Here is a 20474-nt window from a genome sequence, read left to right as displayed (position 1 = left end):
ATCTGTTCTGCGGAGCTTTATTTCTTACACAAACAAAAGCACCTCCTCAGTGTTTAGGCATTACAGAGCCAAACGTGAAAATGAGGAGACAAACACACCGAGGATGAACACTGGTAGGCCTATATTGACACTGAACAGCTTTATCATCATTTTTTTTTTAATTAATATGTGTTTTATTATTTTGAAATCAAGCATCTAGGAAGACTGTTCTGGACCAGGCAGTCCTGGATTTTATTATAAAGGACTGCCAACCCCTTAGTGTTGTGGAGAGTGTCGGAGAGAAAAATTCCAAGATCAGAGGATCGTTTAACGTACTGGGGGAAAAGGAAGACATCTTATCAGAACCTTTCCCACCTGGCTTTACAGCTTTTGTGTACCCCAGCTTCATCTGTGCCTGTGAGTTTTCCAAAGCTGGGGAAATGGTGTAAAAAATGCAATAGACTGAATGCAAAAACATTGGATAAACTTATTTTTCTGAATAGAAATTTATAATAAACTCTGAGTCAAATGGGTAATATTACATTCACAATACTTTCATTTTAATTTTCACTTAATGTCATTCACAATATATTTGTAGAGTATAAAATGAAGATGTCTAAAATATTTGTATGTAAAAGATATAAAATGATTCCATGGAAAGTACAACACCTTACAGTGTATGACTTGGTCATTGAATCAGTGTCTGTTGTGAGTCTCAAGTAAGTTGCCTGCAATGATATTTAAGGTCCAGCAGGTGTCAGCATGGAGCAAAACAGCAACACTGTGTCGACACAGCATGGATACAGTTTGTGCTGAAACGCTTCACGAGGCCTCATCTCGCCATCGCTACACGAAACCGAACATGACCGTATTCAGTCATAGTCCCCTGACCTGTAAAGCATCATCGATGCAAGCAGCACGTAAATTCAGAAGAGGGCATAATATCATTTTACCTCTTTTCTTCGTCCAGTGCAGAACCACACCAGCTGCTGTCGCTGATAATGCAATGACCAAAATGTGCTTTTGGTACATAGGTTTTGCCTTCTGCACTTAAGATGCGTTTAGATGAGGCCTGCTGGCTTTTACTTCAATAACCATTTTCTGCACAGCTGTCACATGACTACACTCAGACATCACGCAGACTTCATTACAGGGAGATAAAAGATTAAAGATCTGCTTAAATCTTCTTTGGCTCTCAGAGGAGGCGGACGCACTTTTTCTCCTCTCCCTTATCTTCCCTGCTTATGTCCTTGTCTAGTCTCGTGTTTTTTTTGTATCGTCCCTGGAACCTTTTCTCACAGTCTGTTCTCTAAAACCTAAAAGAGGAATTATGGATTTGATCAACTGGTCCCTAAATGCAATTGACACCCCTTTCTCAACGAGAAGTCTGGGCTCGGGTGAGCCTGAGTGCTGAAGATATCTACCTATTCGGAACCATGACATCACGGCTCAAACTCTTTGTCACTAAACCATTTCTTTATTTAACATATAAAATTTTGGTTTAACTGTTGTAGGATTTCATTACACAAACTGCTGAAAAAAACCCTGCAGAAAACATGGATTGATGCATTCAATAAAAACATGATAACAGGAAACAAGATTGAGCTAACCACTCAACACAAACACTACAGTAGAACAGTTTAGAAAGCTTAAAATGTAACGAGGCACATTTTCATTAATAGTTGCCTCATCAGGTCAGGAGACTCCACCTGAACTCTGTGGAGCCTGATCTCAAGGGTTTAAGTCTGACCCTGAAACCAGAAGAGGATCTTTCTGTCTCTTCAGATTCACTGTGATCCAGAGATGCCAATGATTTCAGTCCTGCATCACGCTGATGTTTGCACAGAGGAGATCATTTAGTAAATGTTTTTGAACATTGGTAACAGTAAAACAAGTTCCTTCATAATCATTATGCAAATTTTTACTCTGTGAATGGTACTCATGGCCATTGACCAGTGGTTGTTGATCAATGGTCATAAGAATTTGCTTATTAATGTTCAAGAAACTGACCTCACAGCCCATTGTTCATTCATTGGACTGGTTTCAGGTGTTATGCAAATGTACTGTTTACAAGTACATTTAAAAGCAGGAATCAAGATGTAACAGGTTATTTGTAACATGGAATCGTTTGTGAGTGGAGTATGAACTGAGATTACTCAAACTCTTTCACAGATGAAGTTCTCTTTCATGTGTCTGCGTTCATGTTTAGTATGATCACATGATTGTGAAAAAGTTTTGTCACAGTGTCTGCACTTGTATGGTTTCTCCCATGTGTGGACTCGCTTTTGAAGCTGATGTGCACGGATGAGGGATGACCCACACTGATCGCAGACGTGCTTTTTAACCCCACTGTGAAGGAGTTCATATTGTTTGAAGTCCTTTGAAGTGGTGAAGCCTCTGCCGCATTCTTTACAGTAGTTGATTTTGTCTCCAGTGTGTCTACGTTGATGTATTTTCAGAGTCCTGCGATGACTGAAAGTTTTTCCACAAAGGTCACAACAAAAGTCTTTCCCACAGCGATGACAGGGTTGAGAACTGGATCCATCTGTGTCGCTCTGCTTCTAAACAAAGACACAAACACAGTTTAAGTCAGTCCTTCAACATTTTCATCCTGAACATAAATCCTGAAATAAAGAGCATCTCTGCCAAAGTCATATTACATTTTACTGTTTACATTATCACACTCAGCTCAATTTAATGTGCTATAAAGACGATAAGAGTAAAAACATTAAATTAATACTAGTTTAATGCTACAATAACAGTAATATAATCCTCAAACACTATCACTAAAAACCTGTGATTAGAGTCTGAATAATCATTCAGAGGTGTTTTTCCATGCAGTAAAATTGCTAACATGCTAACACAATTTGATGAGCAGAGTTGTTTCAAACAGTCGGGCTGACAAGATAAAAATAAAAGTACATACCTCACAGTAAATGCACTTGTAGAGTCTTTCTTGTGTGGATCTGTTGGTGTGCTTTCAGGTAATATGGAGATTTAAAAGTCTTCTCACACAGGTCACATTTATAAGGTCTCTCCTCAGAGTGGGTAAACATGTGATGTTGTAACTGTGTGCCTGTTAAACATAGTTTACCACACTGATCACAGCTGTGCACATCATGTCTGGTGTGAATGCGTAGGTGTATATTTCGGGTCGCCATCTGGCTGAAAGTTTTTCCACAAATGTCACAGCTGTATGCCTTAGTCCCAGAGTGGGTAACTAGATGCCTCCTTAAGCTGCTACTGTGAGTAAAATCTCTGCCACACTGATCACAGGTGTACGCTTTAACTCCACTGTGGATGAGTTGGTGTGTTTTTAAGCTTCCAGACTTAGTAAACGACTTTCCACAGTCTCCACAGCTGAACGGTCTCTCTCCAGTGTGGATGAGTTGGTGTGTTTTTAAGTGTCCAGAGTGGGTAAAAGACTTTCCACACTCGTCACAGCTGAATGGTCTCTCTCCAGTGTGGATGAGTTGGTGTGTTTTTAAGTGTCCAGATTCAGTAAACGACTTTCCGCAGTTTCCACAGCTGAACGGTCTCTCTCCAGTGTGGATGAGTTGGTGTGTTTTTAAGTTTCCAGACTGGGTAAAAGACTTTCCACACTCATCACAGCTGAACGGTCTCTCTCCAGTGTGGATGAGTTGGTGTTTTTTTAAGTCTCCAGAGTGGGTAAAAGACTTTCCACAGCTGAACGGTCTCTCTCCAGTGTGGATGAGTTGGTGTCTTTTTAATCTTCCAGACTCAGTAAACGACTTTCCACAGTCGTCACAGCTGAACGGTCTCTCTCCAGTGTGGATGAGTTGGTGTCTTTTTAATCTTCCAGACTCAGTAAAAGACTTTCCACAGTCGTCACAGCTGAACGGTCTCTCTCCAGTGTGGATGAGTTGGTGTGTTTTTAAGCTTCCAGACTTGGTGAAAGACTTTCCACAGTCTCCACAGCTGAACGGTCTCTCTCCAGTGTGGATGACCTGATGCATTTTTAGGGAAGCTTTTACGGTAAAATCCTTCCCACACTCGTCACAGCTGTGTTTTTTCTCTCTCTTTCTTCTGTGAGGTTTGTCGGCCTCCTGAGAGCGCTGACTCGCTCCACGTTGGTCCTGCAGTGACAGAAACAAACAGAGGCAGTGAGTGAAATGCAGTCGTGGAACAAACTGAACCTTCAAACTCCCTCCATTAACACTAGTTTTAAACCCGAGGCTGGTAGTGATGTGTTGTTCATGAACGAGTTTGCTCTGAGAGCCGATTCTTTGTAGCGAAGAAGATGAACAGGCTTCTATCTGGGGGAGCCAAATAATCTCTCTCATTCATGCAGGCAGACTTTAGGTTGACGGCTCACCATGCAGCAAATCACATACTAAGACAACCTAGCATCATATGATGTGTGTATATATATATATATATATATATATATATATATATATATATATATATATATATATGTATATGTATATATATATATGTATATATATATATATATATATATATATATATATATATATATATATATATATATATATATATATATATACACATACACACATATATATATATACATACATACATACATACACACATATATATATATATATACACACAACATAGCAACTAGTAATGTAACGAAGTTACTAATTTAAAGTAACTTAACCAACACTGAATTTAAGTGATCTTGGTAGCTCTGTTTTGGAAGTCCAGTTAACGCTAGAAATGTGTTTTGGAGTTTGTAGTTCTTTGTCTCTAGGGGCCACCGCATATATTTATGTATCAACATATATAAATAAAACCACTTCTTTTACATTAGCAATTCCTTTTGTGCATACTTTTATATTGTTATTAATAATAAATTAATTAAAGCAACAAAACAAGCTAAAGACCCGGTTCGGATCCGAAAGACCCGGTTCGGAGCCGAAAAAGCCGGTTCTTTTTAGTGAACCGAGCCGAAAGGTTCTCTAAAAAGAGCGGGCAATCTCATCACTAGCTGGCTTCATCTCCACCGCAAAAGCAAAAGCAAATGTGCCAGGCCTCAAAGACAATGGGTGCTTTGCACAACAAAAGCAGGATGTGAATCGAGCATATGACCTGACATTTTTTCATTTAGTATGTAGTTGGAGATTTTATTCCTTCCTGTAATCTTGTTTTCTAATTCAAACGTGCTTTTACCATTAAAGACCCCCCCCCCCTTTTTTTTTTTTTAACCTGTGTGTATATTTATAGCATCCTCCTTATGCATTTCATGCATGTGTTATTTTCAGACATATGGGGGTTATGACACCCCCCTCATCAGTAATGAGCTAGTCCGGTATTCACTTGGGCGTGACTTAGCCAGTTAACCAATACCTATCTATTATATGTCAGCTGACCTATTTATGAAGGTTTGACTCGTTAATTTGAAATTTTTTTTATTTCCTATCTTGTATTTAAGCAATTTTTACAATGTTTTACTATGACCCTGATGAAGGCCACAAGCCGAAACGCATTGGTCAATTATTAAAGTTGTTCATCTTCCCTCAAGTGTTGCTGGAGTTCCTGCTTTGTGAATTCTTTCATCCTCTCCATGCACCTTGGAAACAGGTGAAGTTGTGCCAGAAAATTTTTGCGCAGATTTTATTCCTGCCATCTGTTGTGGGCAACTCAGGTTGAATTTCTTCAGCTGCCTCAGGAAGTACATCCTCTGCTTGGCCTTCTTTATAATTATGGTGATGGTGGGCTCCCACTTTAGGTCCTGGGTGATGGTGGTATCCAGGAAGTGGAATGAGTCCACAGTGGTGATGAGGGTGTCAGTCAGGATGATGGGGGGGGCTGTGTGCTTCCTGAAGTTCACAATAATTTCCACTGTCATTGTTTAGCACCAGGTTGTTGCGGCTGCACCAGGACACCCGACGTTCAACCTCCATCCTGTAGGCAGACTCATCCCTGTCCGAGATGAGTCGATAACAGTGGTGTCATCTGCAAACAGGCGTGACGCAGCCTGTAAAATAAATAAATAAAAACAAACATTTAAAAAAGCGAAAAGCAGATTGAAATATACATGAATGCAGGTGATGATCAGTGCATGGGACAGATGCAGTGAACACAGTATAGGTCATGTGTTTGTGGTGGAAACAGTCTTATGTTTATTGCTCATGAGTCCAACAACAGAGGGGAAGAAACTTTTCTTATGGCGAGAGGTTGTGGTCCGAATGGACCGGAGCCTCCTGCCTGAGTGGAGCAGGTCAAACAGACTGTGTCCAGGGTGAGAAAGGTCAGCTGTGAACCGAGCTGCATGCCCCAGTGTCCTGGAGGTGTACAGGTCGTGCAGAGATAGGAGTCTGCAGCCAATCACCTTCTCAGCAGAGCGCACAACACACTGCAGTCTCTGTTTGTAAGAGGTGGCGACTCCAGCGTACCACACGGTGATGGAGGAGGTTAGGATGGACTCGATGATTGCAGTGTAGAATTGCATCATCGTCCGTGTTGGCAGGTTGAATTTCTTCAGCTGCCTCAGGAAGTACATCCTCTGCTTGGCCTTCTTTATAATTATGGTGATGGTGGGCTCCCACTTTAGGTCCTGGGTGATGGTGGTATCCAGGAAGTGGAATGAGTCCACAGTGGTGATGAGGGTGTCAGTCAGGATGATGGGGGGGGGGGGGGGGGGGTGTGCTTCCTGAAGTCCACAATAATTTCCACTGTCATTGTTTAGCACCAGGTTGTTGCGGCTGCACCAGGACACCCGACGTTCAACCTCCATCCTGTAGGCAGACTCATCCCTGTCCGAGATGAGTTGATAACAGTGATGTCATCTGCAAACTTCATTAGCTTGACAGACTGGTGGTTGGAGGTGCAGCAGTTGGTGTAGAGCAGGGGTGGGCAACTCCAGGCCTCGAGGGCTGGTGTCCTGCAGATTGTAGATTTGTCCTTGATCCAACACATCTGATCCAAATGGCTAAATTACTTCCTCAATGTATTTTGTAGTTCTCCAGAGGCCTGGTAATAAACGAATCATTTGATTCAGGTGTGTTGACCCAGGGTGAGATGTAAAACCTGCAGGACACCAGCCCTCGAGGCCTGGAGTTGCCCACCCTGGAGTACAGGGAGAAGAGCAGGGGACAATTAGCGGATGACTATGGTGGAGGACTCATTTTCACAAGAAGTAAAGTTTATTTATTAAGCGCTTTTCATAGACAGGTAGTCACAAAGTGCTGTACACAAAGATTAAATTAAACAGTCCGATAAATAGCAAATTATATACACAATATAGAGGTTAAATGTAAATTAAAAATGTAAAAAGCATTGGTCAACAGAAAGCTTGTTTAAACAGTAAAGTTTTTAACTGCTTTTTAAAGGATTCCACAGAGTCAACCAAACGTAGTTGTAGAGGTAGACTGTTCCACAGCGTTGATGCCACAGACTGAAAGGCTCCGCCCCCTTTCATCTTCAGTCGTGTTCGGGGAGCAACCAACAAACTCTGAGCCTGTGAGCGGAGACAACGAGCAGCAGTGTATTTTGTGAGAAGCTTGGATAAATAATCTGGGGCCTGGCCATGTACTGCTCTGTACGTTAAAACAATAATTTTAAAGCAAATTCTAAAATCTACTGGGAGCCAATGTAAAGAACATAAAATAGGAGTGATGTGAGCTCGCTTGCAAGAGCGAGTTAGTAGTCTGGCTGCTGCGTTTTGTACAGAGATGATTTATCCAAGCTGGTAAACAGGGAATTACAATAGTCTAAACGCGATGACACACATGCATGGACAATTTTTTCCAGTTCAGCTAAGGAGACCATATGTCGCAGTTTAGAAATGTTCCTTAAATGAAAGAAACAGGAACGAGACAGAGATTTTATGTGTGAGTCAAAGCCCAAAGAAGAGTCAAATATTACTCCAAGATTTTGAATATTTGGCTTAGCAGAAGAACAGAAAGGGGCAAGAACCTGACTGATTTTAGAATATAGATCAGGAGATGCTATGATCATGGTCTCTGTCTTGTTCATGTTTAAAACAATGTAATTGTTAGAAAGCCAATCAGAAACCTGGGTTGAGCACTGGACTGGGGTGGACAGCGTATCCAGCTGATTAGGCTTAAAGGACATATACAGCTGAATGTCATCAGCATAGAAATGATAAGACAGGTCACTAAAAGACTGAATAATGCAGCTAAAGGAAGCATGTAAAAGAAAATACTAATGGACCCAAAACTGAACCCTGTGGAACTCTGCAGGTTAGGGCAGCAGTGTTAGAGGAGAACCTATCAGTCCTAACAGAAAAGGTCCTGTCTGACAAATAGAGATTGAAAATGTGACGTCATTCCGGGGTAAAACCGCAAAGGATTGTGGGTACGAGTGGCAAGCGGTACTAGTGCACGCAGGCTTTCACATGAAAACAGTCACACAGCGATAAAAAGAAACACAAAAAATGGCAAGAAGCTGTTGTATTATTAACTGCAATAGCCGGTCACATGACAGCCACGGGAAGCCGACGGGTAAAGAGATCGGTTTTTATCGGATTACATCGTGGAAGAGAAATTGTTTAAGCCATGTTTCTGAAGTAACAAAGAGCCGACGGATGGCCTGGATTCCAGTCATTCAAAGACCAAATATAACGTCCCAGAACACTCCACCTCACATGTTAGTCTGCTCCAAGCATTCCTTCAAAGATACGTCTTCAGTTGTACTTATTACGTAATTTATCATAACATAATTGTTGATGTAGGTTACAAATAAGTCTTATATTGATTTGAATTGAATTCATTGTGCTATGCTGCTTTGTTCCCTGTGGCTTTGCAGGCTAATGTTTGTTGTGTTTTGTAGGAAAACCAGCCTACAAAATGCAGGAATGCATCCAGATAGGCCCCCTCAATCAACCTGGGTCAGACCGAGTTTAAAGCTGCTACCACAGCCAGATTTGATCGGTTAAGAGAGAGAGCGAGATCAAAACAGCCACAAAAAGTCCCGCATATATGTGTCCAAGTGTTGTATTGATGCAATTAATCTGCCTTCCTGGAAAGCATCATGACCTTCTCCATCACCTGCTGGTTCCACTCCCTCAGCCTTCAGAACAGGAACAGACTGCAGCACACTGCATCAGTGTGCTCTAAAATCATTGGACTGCCTGTCAGAGCTCTGGCACAGGTTTTCAGCCAACAGGCCCTTAGACAAGCAGCCAGAATCATCTATGACCCCTCTCACATTCTTCACCCAGCATTTCAGTGGTTCCCCTCTGGGCGACGCCTCCCTGAATTACGAAACACTTATTTTATTTCTATTAGATCTGAAAAATGTTGTGTAACACTACAACCTGAAATGACAAATAGATTGTGTTTGCCTGTACAGGATCACCTGTTGAGAGAAAAAAAAAAGAGAAAACAAGCAAAAAACACAAAGCAACATGCTAAACACAACACCATCGCATTAATCTAGCTAATTGTAAACAGCAGTAAATACTAAATATTGAATGTTGTTGTGCAGCACGCAGGACCGACAGCGCACAATGTGCTTTGAGGTAGCAGCCAAGAAAGGTGTAGTTTATGTCTATGAACAGTGAACACCTGTGTGCACACCTGTGTGGATCAGCGCGCTTGTATTCAAAAGGTTTCCCCATGTAATGGTCTGCAAGAGGATGTAGAGAGCCATAGCCCTGTCCCCAGGGCATGAAGCAGGCATGGAGGAGATCCAGGCCCCAGACATCCAGAGGCCCCAGAGTGCAAGAGCCCAAGGAGGACCACCGGAGGGGCATCCGCGCCACCCTCCTGGGAAGAGCTGAGGAGATCCCCAGACGAGGGGTCACGCAGTAGCCACAGAGCAGAAGCCAGAGGGGGCTGCACTGGCGTGCCCGCTGGCTCTGCCGGCAGCCAGCTGTGCCAGAGTGAGCCGAGCCGCAGGCCCAGAGGCCGGAGGCCTGAGGGCCCCCTTTGCCCCGGAAGAGGCCTGACCGAGCAACAGGCGCCAGGCCAAGAATAGACATAAATGAACATGTACACACAATCACACTCCCCAAACATACTCTATACCCCAGGTCCAGGTACCCTCTCCCCCAAAGGGGGAAATGGCACCCAGACCCACGAGATGTTACCCTTTCCCCCAGGGTGGAGGCAAGCAGACCGCCCCAGGCTCCGCAGCAGCAGGGAGGCCAATTGGACGGCCAACACCTCCTCCCAGCCCTCCTGCCCCGATGGCCAGCAGAGAACGGGGGGGTGTGAAGACCCCATACCTCCCTCCTCCCGCTCATGTGTAGTGTTGCTGCATGTTGTTCTAAAGTGCATTCAAAACAAGGGAGAGCATGGTGCTGCTGCCAGAGAGCAGCAGGTGGTAGCACGGCCCCTCCCGAGAACCCTCAATGTCTACATGGATTTAAAATTGAGAGGTGGGCACCGGCGCCAGAGGTGGGGTTGAATACACAGACCGTCTGGACGCCGTTAACGTGCCCACCCTGAAGGCCCTATATATATATGTGTGTTAATAGAGTGTGAGTAATGCGGATGTCTAAGTTGTGGAATAAAATTGAGGCACAGGTGGCTAGAAGGGGACAGAGGGGAGGGCGGGGGGAATGCCTCCCCTGCACCCTGGTGACACACCCGCACCCCAAGGCCCTACTTGTATGGGTGGGTGTGTTGGAGCGGGAAGAGGGAGGCAGCTGGGGATGGGGAGGAAAAGAAGGGAGGGGCAAGATGCCCATGCTTAAGAGTTGCATTTCACCCAAAGTTTAAAATTCTTGCTGCAAATGTCTATGAAACTGTCTCCCACTGAAATGAGAGCCAGCTCTGTCTTGCTGTATGATTTAAGTTACATTGTGTTAAGTTTGTCAAACCTGTTTACTGCACAGTTCAAAGATCTTCTTAATTTTCCTGGATATTTAGTCTTTTTGTGGTGAATTGTTTGTACCTAAATATTCTCCCAAAATAGTTGATTCTGTACCATTCACAGAGAGTTGGGGAATGGCTGCAATCCCAGCATTGTAAGATGGTGAATGATGTACGCTTAGACCCCCTCCTCGATTCAGAGATGGTTCTTCTATTTTCACGTACTTCTTCAGAAGTCACTTGGATGAGTGACGAAATGTTACCTCCAGATGAATAGAATCAACATTTTGGGATTTACTTACGTGGATGACTGACCATGCATCAAGACACCTTAATGTTGCATGTGCAACAGATGTGGTAAAAAGTATTGCATAATGTTATTGTTAAATTGTATTCTGCTTATAGTTAGTACTTGAAGTGGATTGTCTGTTCAGCAGATGATTTAATGGGTAAATGAATAATTGATCAGGAATTTCCAGACAAAAATATATATTGCTAAATAAATGTTATATAAAAATGAAAGAAGATATTTCTGTTGGTTCATTTAAACTGTTCAGACCCCAGATTTATTGGATCATGGAGGTAGTGGACCTCCTGCTACTTTTGTTGGGGACCCCTGCCCTACTATAATACATACAAATAAATCCAACAATCCCTTTGGTGACAACGGGAAAGAAAATCTCCCTTTTAACAGGTGACTGAAAGGTGACAGAGGAAGAAATACTCAATGCATCATGGGAAACCCCCAGCAGCCTACACCTATTACAGCATAACTAAGGGAAGATTCAGGGTCACCTGTCTAGTCATAACTATATGTTTTAGTAAAAGGGAAAGTTTTAAGTCTAATCTTAAAAGTAGACACAGTGTCTGCCTCACCAATCCCAACTGGAAGACAGAGGGGCCTAAAAAAGCAGAGGGGCTTGGGAAATCTTTTTGTAGCGTAAGCCTGCTTTAAATTTCTCAATAACTTTATCCCTGACCTGTCTGGTGTGTTCTTTGGACTTCATGGTGTTGTTGCTCCCAATATTCTCTCAGACAACCTCTGAGGCCGTCACAGAGCAGCTGTGTTTGTACTGACATTAGATTAATCTCATCAGGCAACGTCTATGGGCAACTGACTGCACTCAGACCAAAGGGGGCTGAATAATTATGCACACCCCACTTTGCAGTTATTTATTTGTAAAAAATGTTTGGAATCATGTATGATTTTTGTTCCACTTCTCACGTGTTCACCACTTTGTGTTGGTCTTTCACGTGGAATTCCAATACAATTGATTCATGTTTGTGGCTGTAATGTGACAAAATGTGGGAAAGTTCAAGGGGGCCGAATACTTTTGCAAGACACTGTATTAGCAAAAGAGAAGAGTGGGTTTACAGGAAACACTGTTAAATGTTCAGTTTCTATGCCATATGTTAAAACAAGTTCTAGAGTGTGATTAAAGTGGTGGGTGGGTTCTTTTACAATCAAGATCAACAAAAGTGGTAAAGAAAAGATTGAGACCCATCAGACCAGGCAACATTTTTCAATCTCTGCAACTTTCAGATTTTAGGGGCAGAATTTGTCTTAAACAACATAAAGCATGGATCCATCCTACTGCTGGTGTAATAGCGTGGAGATATTTGGTTGGCACAATGTGAGTCCCTTAGTACCAACTGACATCATTTACAGACCACAGCCTACCTGAGTCTCAGTTAGGGCTGTGCAATATATCGAGTTTTTTAAAAAGTATAGATATATTTTTATACGAGATATAAGATGTGACAATATCCTTTATATCGATATAGTCTATGTTACATTATAATTATAGTTGTGGAGCCAAAAGCTTGCCTCTCTTTTGTCCACTTTTGTCTCTACGCAACGTTACTCGACCTCGCCTCTCTCCTTAACTGAACACAACTCCCCCTCCTCCCCCATCGCTTCACCTGCAGGCAGCGACAAAATGGACACGGCAAATCTCCTTTAACAAGTTACTGTGCATCTCCCTGTACAGCGTCAACGTATTAACGAGCTAACCACGCTAACGCCATGCAACCCAGAGTGGCTGCACAGCCTAAAATCCTTTCATTCTCTTAAAAGTTGACAGTGCGCCTTTTGTATGAATTCTGGTTGTGCTTGATGACTGTGAACCGATTTTATTTGGAACACAGCGCTCAGCAATCTGTCAAAAAATGTTTTAGTACGACTTTGGTAAGCTACGGAGCTGCACCGCTTGATGGATTGTCAGAGCATTATGGCTACCGAGGAGCCTCGCGTAGTAATACGTACTCTGCTTCAACGTAATATTACCGTATTGTGTGTGTATAAGGACCATAAATGGCACCTGTTAAGAGACGTGGTTACGAAGATGATTTCAAACTCCAGGCTGTCAGTCACACAGTAGAAGTTGGGAACAGAGCAGCTGTGAAATCTGTCTTTGTTATTATGCTCAGCGTCTGTTAGTTTACATTTTGACTGCACAATTGTGAGCTCTTTGTTATGCACAAAAACAACAGTTTTCTTTTATTTATGGAGCATTACTTTTTAATAAATGCTCATAATTTATTTTTGAGTAGTTTTTTTCATGTACATCTATGCTGTACGTTGATAAAAGTGCCTGTGTGACATCTGGGACACAGCTTTGACTAAGAACTCTTTTTGTTCTTACTTTAAAAAAATATTGAGATATATCGAGATATGAATTTTGGGTCATATCGCCCAGCCCTAGTCTCAGTCCAATAGAGCACCTTTGGGATGTGGTGAAATTCACATCATGGATGTCCAGCTGAAAAATCTGCTGTCATGTCAATATAGACCAACAACTTCTGAAGAGAGGCAGTGCCAACAAAGGCAGCAGTGATAAACGGAGCAAGTCAAACCACAAACCACCAAAATTAATCTTTTTTATATCTCAAACACAAATCAGAATTTTTAATACCTACAGCAACTTTGTTAAAATCTAAAAGATTTTAAAGATCTTATTTTTTCATAAATTTCAGGTCAGGATTTTCAGTAAGCTGCAGGAACCCTGTTCAGTGTGAGAACAGCCAAGTCTCCTCCTCTGATAAACCTCCATCTGTGTCACTGAGAACATTTGTCACTTCAGTTTTTGGTTTGATATACAGGAAATGACATCATGGATCACACTTGCAGTCATTAAACTATTTCTTTATTTAACATTTAAAAGTTTGGTTTAACTGTTAAAGGATTTCATAACACAAACAACCTGAACAAAACAAACCCAACAAAAAATATCTGCAGAACACATGGATCAAAATACATTCAATAAAAACATAATAAGAGGAAACAGATTTTTTGATTCAACTACAGTAGAACAGTTTAGGAAGCTTAAAATGTAACGAGGCACATTTTCATTCATAGCTGCCTCATCAGATGTTTGCAGGAGACTCCACCTGAACTCTGTGGAGCCTGATCTCAAGGGTTTAAGTCTGACCCTGAAACCAGAAGAGGATCTTTCTGTCTCTGCAGATTCACCGTGATCCAGAGATGGGAGTGATTTCAGTCCTGTATGATCACACTGATGTTTGCACAGAGCAGACAATGAGGTGAACGTTTTGGCACATTGGTAACAGTGAAACAGTTTATTAGTAACGTGGGATCGTTTGAGTTCGGAGTATGAACTGAAATTCCTGAAGCTCTTGCCACACTGGTCACAGCTGTAGTTTCCTTTCATGTGTGTACGTTCATGATAGTTACGATTACCTGATTGTGAGAAGCTTTTGTCACAGTGTCTGCACTTGTATGGTTTCTCTCCTGTGTGGACTAATTTGTGTTTTTTAAGCTGATTTGCAGTAGTGAAGGATGACCCACACTGATCACAGAGATGCTTTTTGACCCCACTGTGAATAAGTTCATGTTGTTTTAACTCACTTGTTGTGGGGAAGCCTCTCCCATATTCTTTGCAGTAGTTCGTGTGTCTACGTTGATGTCTTTTTAGGGTGATTTGATATCTGAAACTTTTCCCACAAAAGGTCACAATGAAAGTGTTTCCCACCACCACAGCGATGACAGGGTTGAGAACTGGATCCAACTGTGTCGCTCTGCTTCTAAACAAAGACACAAAGACAGCGTAAGTCAGTCCTTCAACATTTTTATTGCGAACGTCGCCTGAAAAACAAAAAACAAAACATCATCTGTGTCAACATCCAGGACTAAGAAAAGACAAGACATAAAATAACATCCATTTACTGTTTGCTTTATAATACTCAGCTTAATGTGTTGCAAAAACTATAATAGGCAAGGCAAGGCAAGTTTATTTGTATAGCACAATTCAACAACAAGGTGATTCAAAGTGCTTTACAGAGACATTAGAAACAAAAACAAATAAAAAGCATGATTTAAAATTGATTAAAACAAGCAAACAAACTAACTAATTAACAAACAAACAAACAAAACAGTATATAAAATCAAAACAGATAAAATCAGAACAGTAGATAAAATCAGTAGTTAAAGTGTAAGTTTTGAGTGCGGATTTGGTGCTTTAGAAACAATTAATAGAAACAATACTACAGTAACACTAATGTAATTCTCAACTGCTACCACTAAAATACTGTAATTCAAATCTGAATAATCACTCAGAGCTGCTTTTCCATGCAGCAAACAGTTGTTTCTGACAGTCAGAGTAAAATCACAAGATAAAATACAAAATACATACCTCACAGTAACTGCACTTGGAAAGTCTTTCTGGTGTGGATCTGTTGGTGTCGTCTCAGGTAATGTGGCGTTTTAAAAGTCTTCTCACACAGGTCACATTTATAAGGTCTCTCCTCAGAGTGGGTAAACATGTGATGTTGTAACTCTGAGCCTGTTAAACATAGTTTATCACACTGATCACAGCAGTATACATCATGTCTGGTGTGAATGCGTCGGTGAGTATTTCTGTACCATACATGGCTGAAAGTTTTTCCACAAATGTCACAGCTGTATGCCTTAATTCCAGAGTGGGTAACTAAATGACTCCTTAAGCTGTTACTGTGAGCAAAAGCTCTGCCACACTGATCACAGCTGTACGCTTTAACTCCACTGTGGATGAGTTGGTGTCTTTTTAGGGCTTTCTTCCAGGAAAAAGACTTTCCACACAAGTCACAGCTGAACGGTCTCTCTCCAGTGTGGATGACCTGATGGATTTGTAGTGAATACTTCTTAAGAAAATCCTTCCCACACTCTTCACAGCTGTATGGTTTAACTCCACCGTGGAGGAATTGGTGTATTTTTAAGCTTCCAGACTGTGTAAAAGACTTCCCACAGTCGTCACAGCTGAATGGTCTCTCTCCACTGTGGATGAGTTGGTGTCTTTTTAGGGAAATCGCCCAGGGAAAATCTTTCCCACACTCGTCACAGGTGTATTTCTTCTTCCCCTTTGTTCTGTGAGGTTTGTCGGCCTCCTGAGAGCACCGACTTCTCGCTCCATATTGGTCCTGCAGTGACAGATATACAAACACAGGCAGTGAGTGAAATGTAGGGCTGGGCATCGTCACTGATTTCGATTCGGGGAAATTTTGCCCCAGACAATCAGAAATATTAGAATTCTGATCACTACCTATCAGTACATATCCATATTTTATATTTCTAAAACGAAAGCTGACTCTTGTGAGACTGAGAGAGAAATATTCTGCAGTGGATCAAACACGAAAGAAAACCATGAATCAACATATGAACATTACCTGATGCTGCTGAAGTGAAGCAGAGCAAAGTTACAGAGGGTTTATCAGAGGCACAGCTAAACGTTTTGCATAATTTTAAAAAGTTTACATTTGTTCTGTATTGAACAGCAGAAATGAGGTTTTGTTGCTGGAAGGGAAAAAAAGGAAGAAAGAAACAAAACCAAAAAAGAAACAGCGCCCGACAGCGCTGTAAACAACAGTCTTCTTTTGCTGCTGGTTCAGTCAATTATGTTTGGAGAGTGACAAAACCTGCAGCTTCAGAATCTAGCGCCAAAAAAGATGTAAACATAAGAGGCGGACCCGCCGACACATCAGAATCAGTGAGCTGCTGGCTTTCAGCCCCGACGTCTTTGTTTACGTCTTTGTGCAGAATCCGTGTAACTGCTCTCATTTACTGTTTTAGCTGTTTGGTGGTTGTTGAAATTTTGAGACTCTGGCGTTTCGGGTAAAATTTATTCATATTTAAAAATCGTTTCAGGATTTTAATAAATCAATATCACGTTATCCAACCTAGAATCGATTTTAATCGATAATCAAAACCTTCCCCCAGTGAAATGCAGTCGTGGAACAAACTGTCATTACTTTTCAACACAGTTCTCTTTGGTGACATCTGCTGGTCAAAATATGAAGCGCAGCTTGAATCTACAAATTATAATGAAGCGCTTCATTATGTTTAATATCATGTGACAGTTCTGTCTGATATATCGGGCTGCTGTTGTGGTGCTTTGCACATGTATTTTTTGTGTGATTAAAAAGGTTTTGAAATTTGATGAATAAATAATTTTGATGAATATCCTTATGGTGGTAGACTTCTGCAGGCACAAGCATTCTCCACTGCAACCACTGAACATCCAAGGTATGGACATTGAGGCTGTGGACAGCTACAGGTACCTTGGTGTTCATCTGAACAACAGACTGGACTGGACTCATAATTCAGACGCCCTCTACAGGAAAGGGCAGAGAAGGCTGTACCTGCTGCAGAGACTCAGGTCTTTTGGAGTGGAGGGCCCACTCCTGAAGACCTTCTATGACTCTGTGGTGGCCTCTGCTATCTCTTATGGTGTGGTCTGCTGGGGCGGCAGCATCTCTGCTGGGGACAGGAAGAGACTGAACAGGCTGATCCGAAGGGCCAGCTCTGTTCTTGGATGCCCTCTGGACCCAGTGGAGTTGGTGAGTGACAGGAGAATGGCGGCTAAGCTGTCATCACTTTTGGACAACATCTCCCACCCCATGCAGGAGACTCTTGACAGCACTGAGCAGCTCCTTCAGTGGGAGACTGCGGCACCCACGGTGTGGGACGGAGAGATTTCACAGGTCTTTCCTCCCCACTGCTGTCAGACTCCACAACAAAGACTTTAACTGATCAAACACATCCACAAACGTGCAATAATCTTTTCTGGCATCGTTGTATTTTTACTCAGTTGTATACAGCATTTGTATTCTATTTTTATCTTATTGTATATTTTATTCTATTTTATTCTACTGTATATAGTATTTTATTTTATTCTATTCTGTACAGTTGTGTACTGTATTTATTCTTATTGTATTCTAATTTTTGCTTCATAACTTTTGCACTGTCCACTTCCTGCTGTGACAAAACAAATTTCCCACGTGTGGGACTAATAAAGGTTATCTTATCTTATGTCAACATGTGCTATGGTGTGGTCTCCCTTTGCTTGTGACTTCTTGATGTTTGTAAACATAATAGGTATAAAATAAAATCATAGCATACAATAAAATACAACACAGTCATATAACAGGTTGGGAGGATGAGAGTTTTAGACGTGACTGATTATTTGGTGAAACTGTGATATTTTCCTCACCTTCTGTGTTGAGCTCATTGTTTCCTCTGTAGTGACTCAGCTGAGTCCAGATGGCTGAAAATGTTCCTCTGCTGCTCCGTCAGACTCTTCTCCTCCTGCTGATCAGCTGGGACACAAAACAGATCTTTGTTAGGCTCCACACTGCACTGAAGAGTCAAAGTGTCTCATATGTTCATCTGACAACACAAAGTACAAATTTCACTCTGATTGGTTGCAGAAATCTTGTGAGACGTGTTGTGCTGCAAAGTCAGGAAACTCTCAGTCACTTATACTTCAGGAGGAACTTTGTGACATTGGCTCTAATATTGTAAGCAGCCCTTTACTATGACAGGGCTAGGAAGTCCTATTTGAAGGTTTGGGAGAAGGACCATGTTAAAGGTGGATTGGGGTTTATACACTTTGTTATGATACAGGTAAGGCTGTGAGAGCCTGAGAAGGTGTCCTGAATGAACCTCTAAAACCAGTTTTCAGCTAACGACTCTGCTTCAGTCTGGAAAACAGCAACTACGAGTTTAAAGACTCCATCAACAATTCACACCCAGCAACAGCCTGAACAGCTCCTCCTGTGGTTACCCCCCCACCCCCCCACCCCCCCACCCCACACTTTCAACTGCTTCAGCCCCCCACCATTCATAATAACAGGGGCCCATACCTGATCACCACTTCACAAGTCTCTCCAGCCCCAATGATGCCTCTCTCCAAACTCCACCATCCCCCAAAGTTTGATTCTGTTCATCTGGAAGTTTTCAGTGGGAGAAATTTTTATCACTGATCCAGGTGACTTCTTCAGTCTCAGCTGACTCCAACCTTATAAACACCACATTTACATAATGACTGAAACTAGCACCACTGAAGGAACAATGGGCTGGGAGGTCAGTTCCTTCGTCATTAATATGCAAATTCTCATGACCATTGATCAACAACCAGCTATTTGACAAATGCTGTGATTGCAGCCATTCCCCAAACTGTTCGTGAAAGGTACTCATGGTCATTGATCAATGAGCTTTTATCAGTGAAAAGACTTTTCTGCTCCAACTTCTCCCAGCATGCTGAGCTAATGATTAGTTGGTGTTTTTCTCCAAACACTCTCTCACTCTTCTCTCAACGTGTTCACAATAAACTGTGAACAGACAGAGGAGAGCAGCAGAAGACCTCATTCAGGAGCTAAACTCAGCACGAACTGAACTCACAGTAAAGTTAGCTCGGTGCTTACCTTTAGATGAGCCCACAAACCGAGAGAAACTCCGTGATGAAGCTGGAACTCTTTCCAAACACAGGAAACAGATCAGGGAGCAGAGACCCACGTGGTTCACGCTGATCTCAGCTACGATCCAGGAGACAAGGGTGGGCGGATCGATGCAGATATCGATCCAGACATTGGTAGTGGTTTATTCTTTACTCGCTGTGGATGAAAAAGCAGCTCTGTCTGTGCGAACACCTCCTCTCATGTGGTAGACGCACTTTGCCCCGCCCCCTTCTTCCTGCCCTGCTGGGATTTGTTACTGTGAGGTCACGTGACTCGGCTGCGCACAGAAAATGCATTTTTGCTGCAGAGAGAGTGGTGATGGGATTTCTGGCTCTTTTTAGAGAACCGGCTCTTTCGGCTCGACTCACTAAAAAGAACCGACTCTTTCGACTCCGAACCGGCTCTTCAGGTTGTTTTGTTGCCTTAATTAATTTATTATTAACAATAATATAAAATTATGCTGAAAAGTAATTACTAATGTAAAAACAAGTAGTTTTATTTATATATGTTTTTATATAAATATATGTGGTGGCCCCTAGAGACAAAGCACGTACAAACTCCAAAACACATAATACAAAAAACAAATATTTACATTTCGACTTTTAACTATTTAAATGTTCAGCTTTTTCCTTTTAAAGAAATTTAAAGTGAAACAACACAAAACACTGCAAACCACAACACAATTAAATATAAATTAAAATATGAAAACAAAAAGAAGATGCATATTCTCTGTCATATGGACCTGCATGAATAAACTTTCTGAATCCTTTATCATCTGCAACTGAAAATAGTTGTGGATGATTACTATACCTTTCTAATGTGACGTTGTTGTCCCTGGCTCTCTCTCTCTCTCTCTCCCTCCCGCTCTGTTCCTGTGCTACTGCGACTGTAACTACCGCCCCTCCCCCCTCTGCCCAGCGCAAAGCACAAGGCTCGTGAGAGAAAGAAAAAACAAACAAACCACGGCTCGCAATAAGTAGCCGGCTCGCGTCGTTC

General features: G+C 42.0%; 1 protein-coding gene and 1 pseudogene across 2 annotated transcripts; both read right to left on the bottom strand.

Annotated features, from left to right (window-relative positions):
• Positions 1–944: 944 nt before the first annotated feature.
• Positions 945–19602, bottom strand: LOC148101100 (uncharacterized; annotated as a pseudogene). The gene is made up of 4 exons (XR_015719592.1): positions 19446–19602; positions 18233–18338; positions 2906–4076; positions 945–2540 (listed from the first exon to the last, which is right to left on the bottom strand). The product of XR_015719592.1 is annotated as an uncharacterized LOC148101100 (transcript).
• On the bottom strand, positions 14641–16217 carry LOC148101101 (uncharacterized). Its single transcript, XM_087845695.1, has 2 exons — positions 15401–16217; positions 14641–14792 (listed from the first exon to the last, which is right to left on the bottom strand). The coding sequence occupies exon 1, from the start codon at positions 16215–16217 to the stop codon at positions 15402–15404; it is 816 nt and encodes a 271-aa protein (XP_087701821.1). The 3' UTR covers positions 14641–14792; position 15401.
• Positions 19603–20474: the final 872 nt, after the last annotated feature.

This window comes from Neolamprologus brichardi, chromosome 9, assembly GCF_056152115.1.
Source record: "Neolamprologus brichardi isolate AB-2024 chromosome 9, ASM5615211v1, whole genome shotgun sequence".
NCBI classification, from domain to species: domain Eukaryota; kingdom Metazoa; phylum Chordata; class Actinopteri; order Cichliformes; family Cichlidae; genus Neolamprologus; species Neolamprologus brichardi.
Note: the sequence above shows the minus strand (reverse complement) of the source record. Positions and strands in the feature narration are given on the sequence as shown.

What these genes read in the sequence shown, in the direction of transcription:
- LOC148101101 (XM_087845695.1), bottom strand. Translation starts at nt 16,217, where the DNA reads ATGCCCAGCCCTACATTTCACTCACTGCCTGTGTTTGTATATCTGTCA.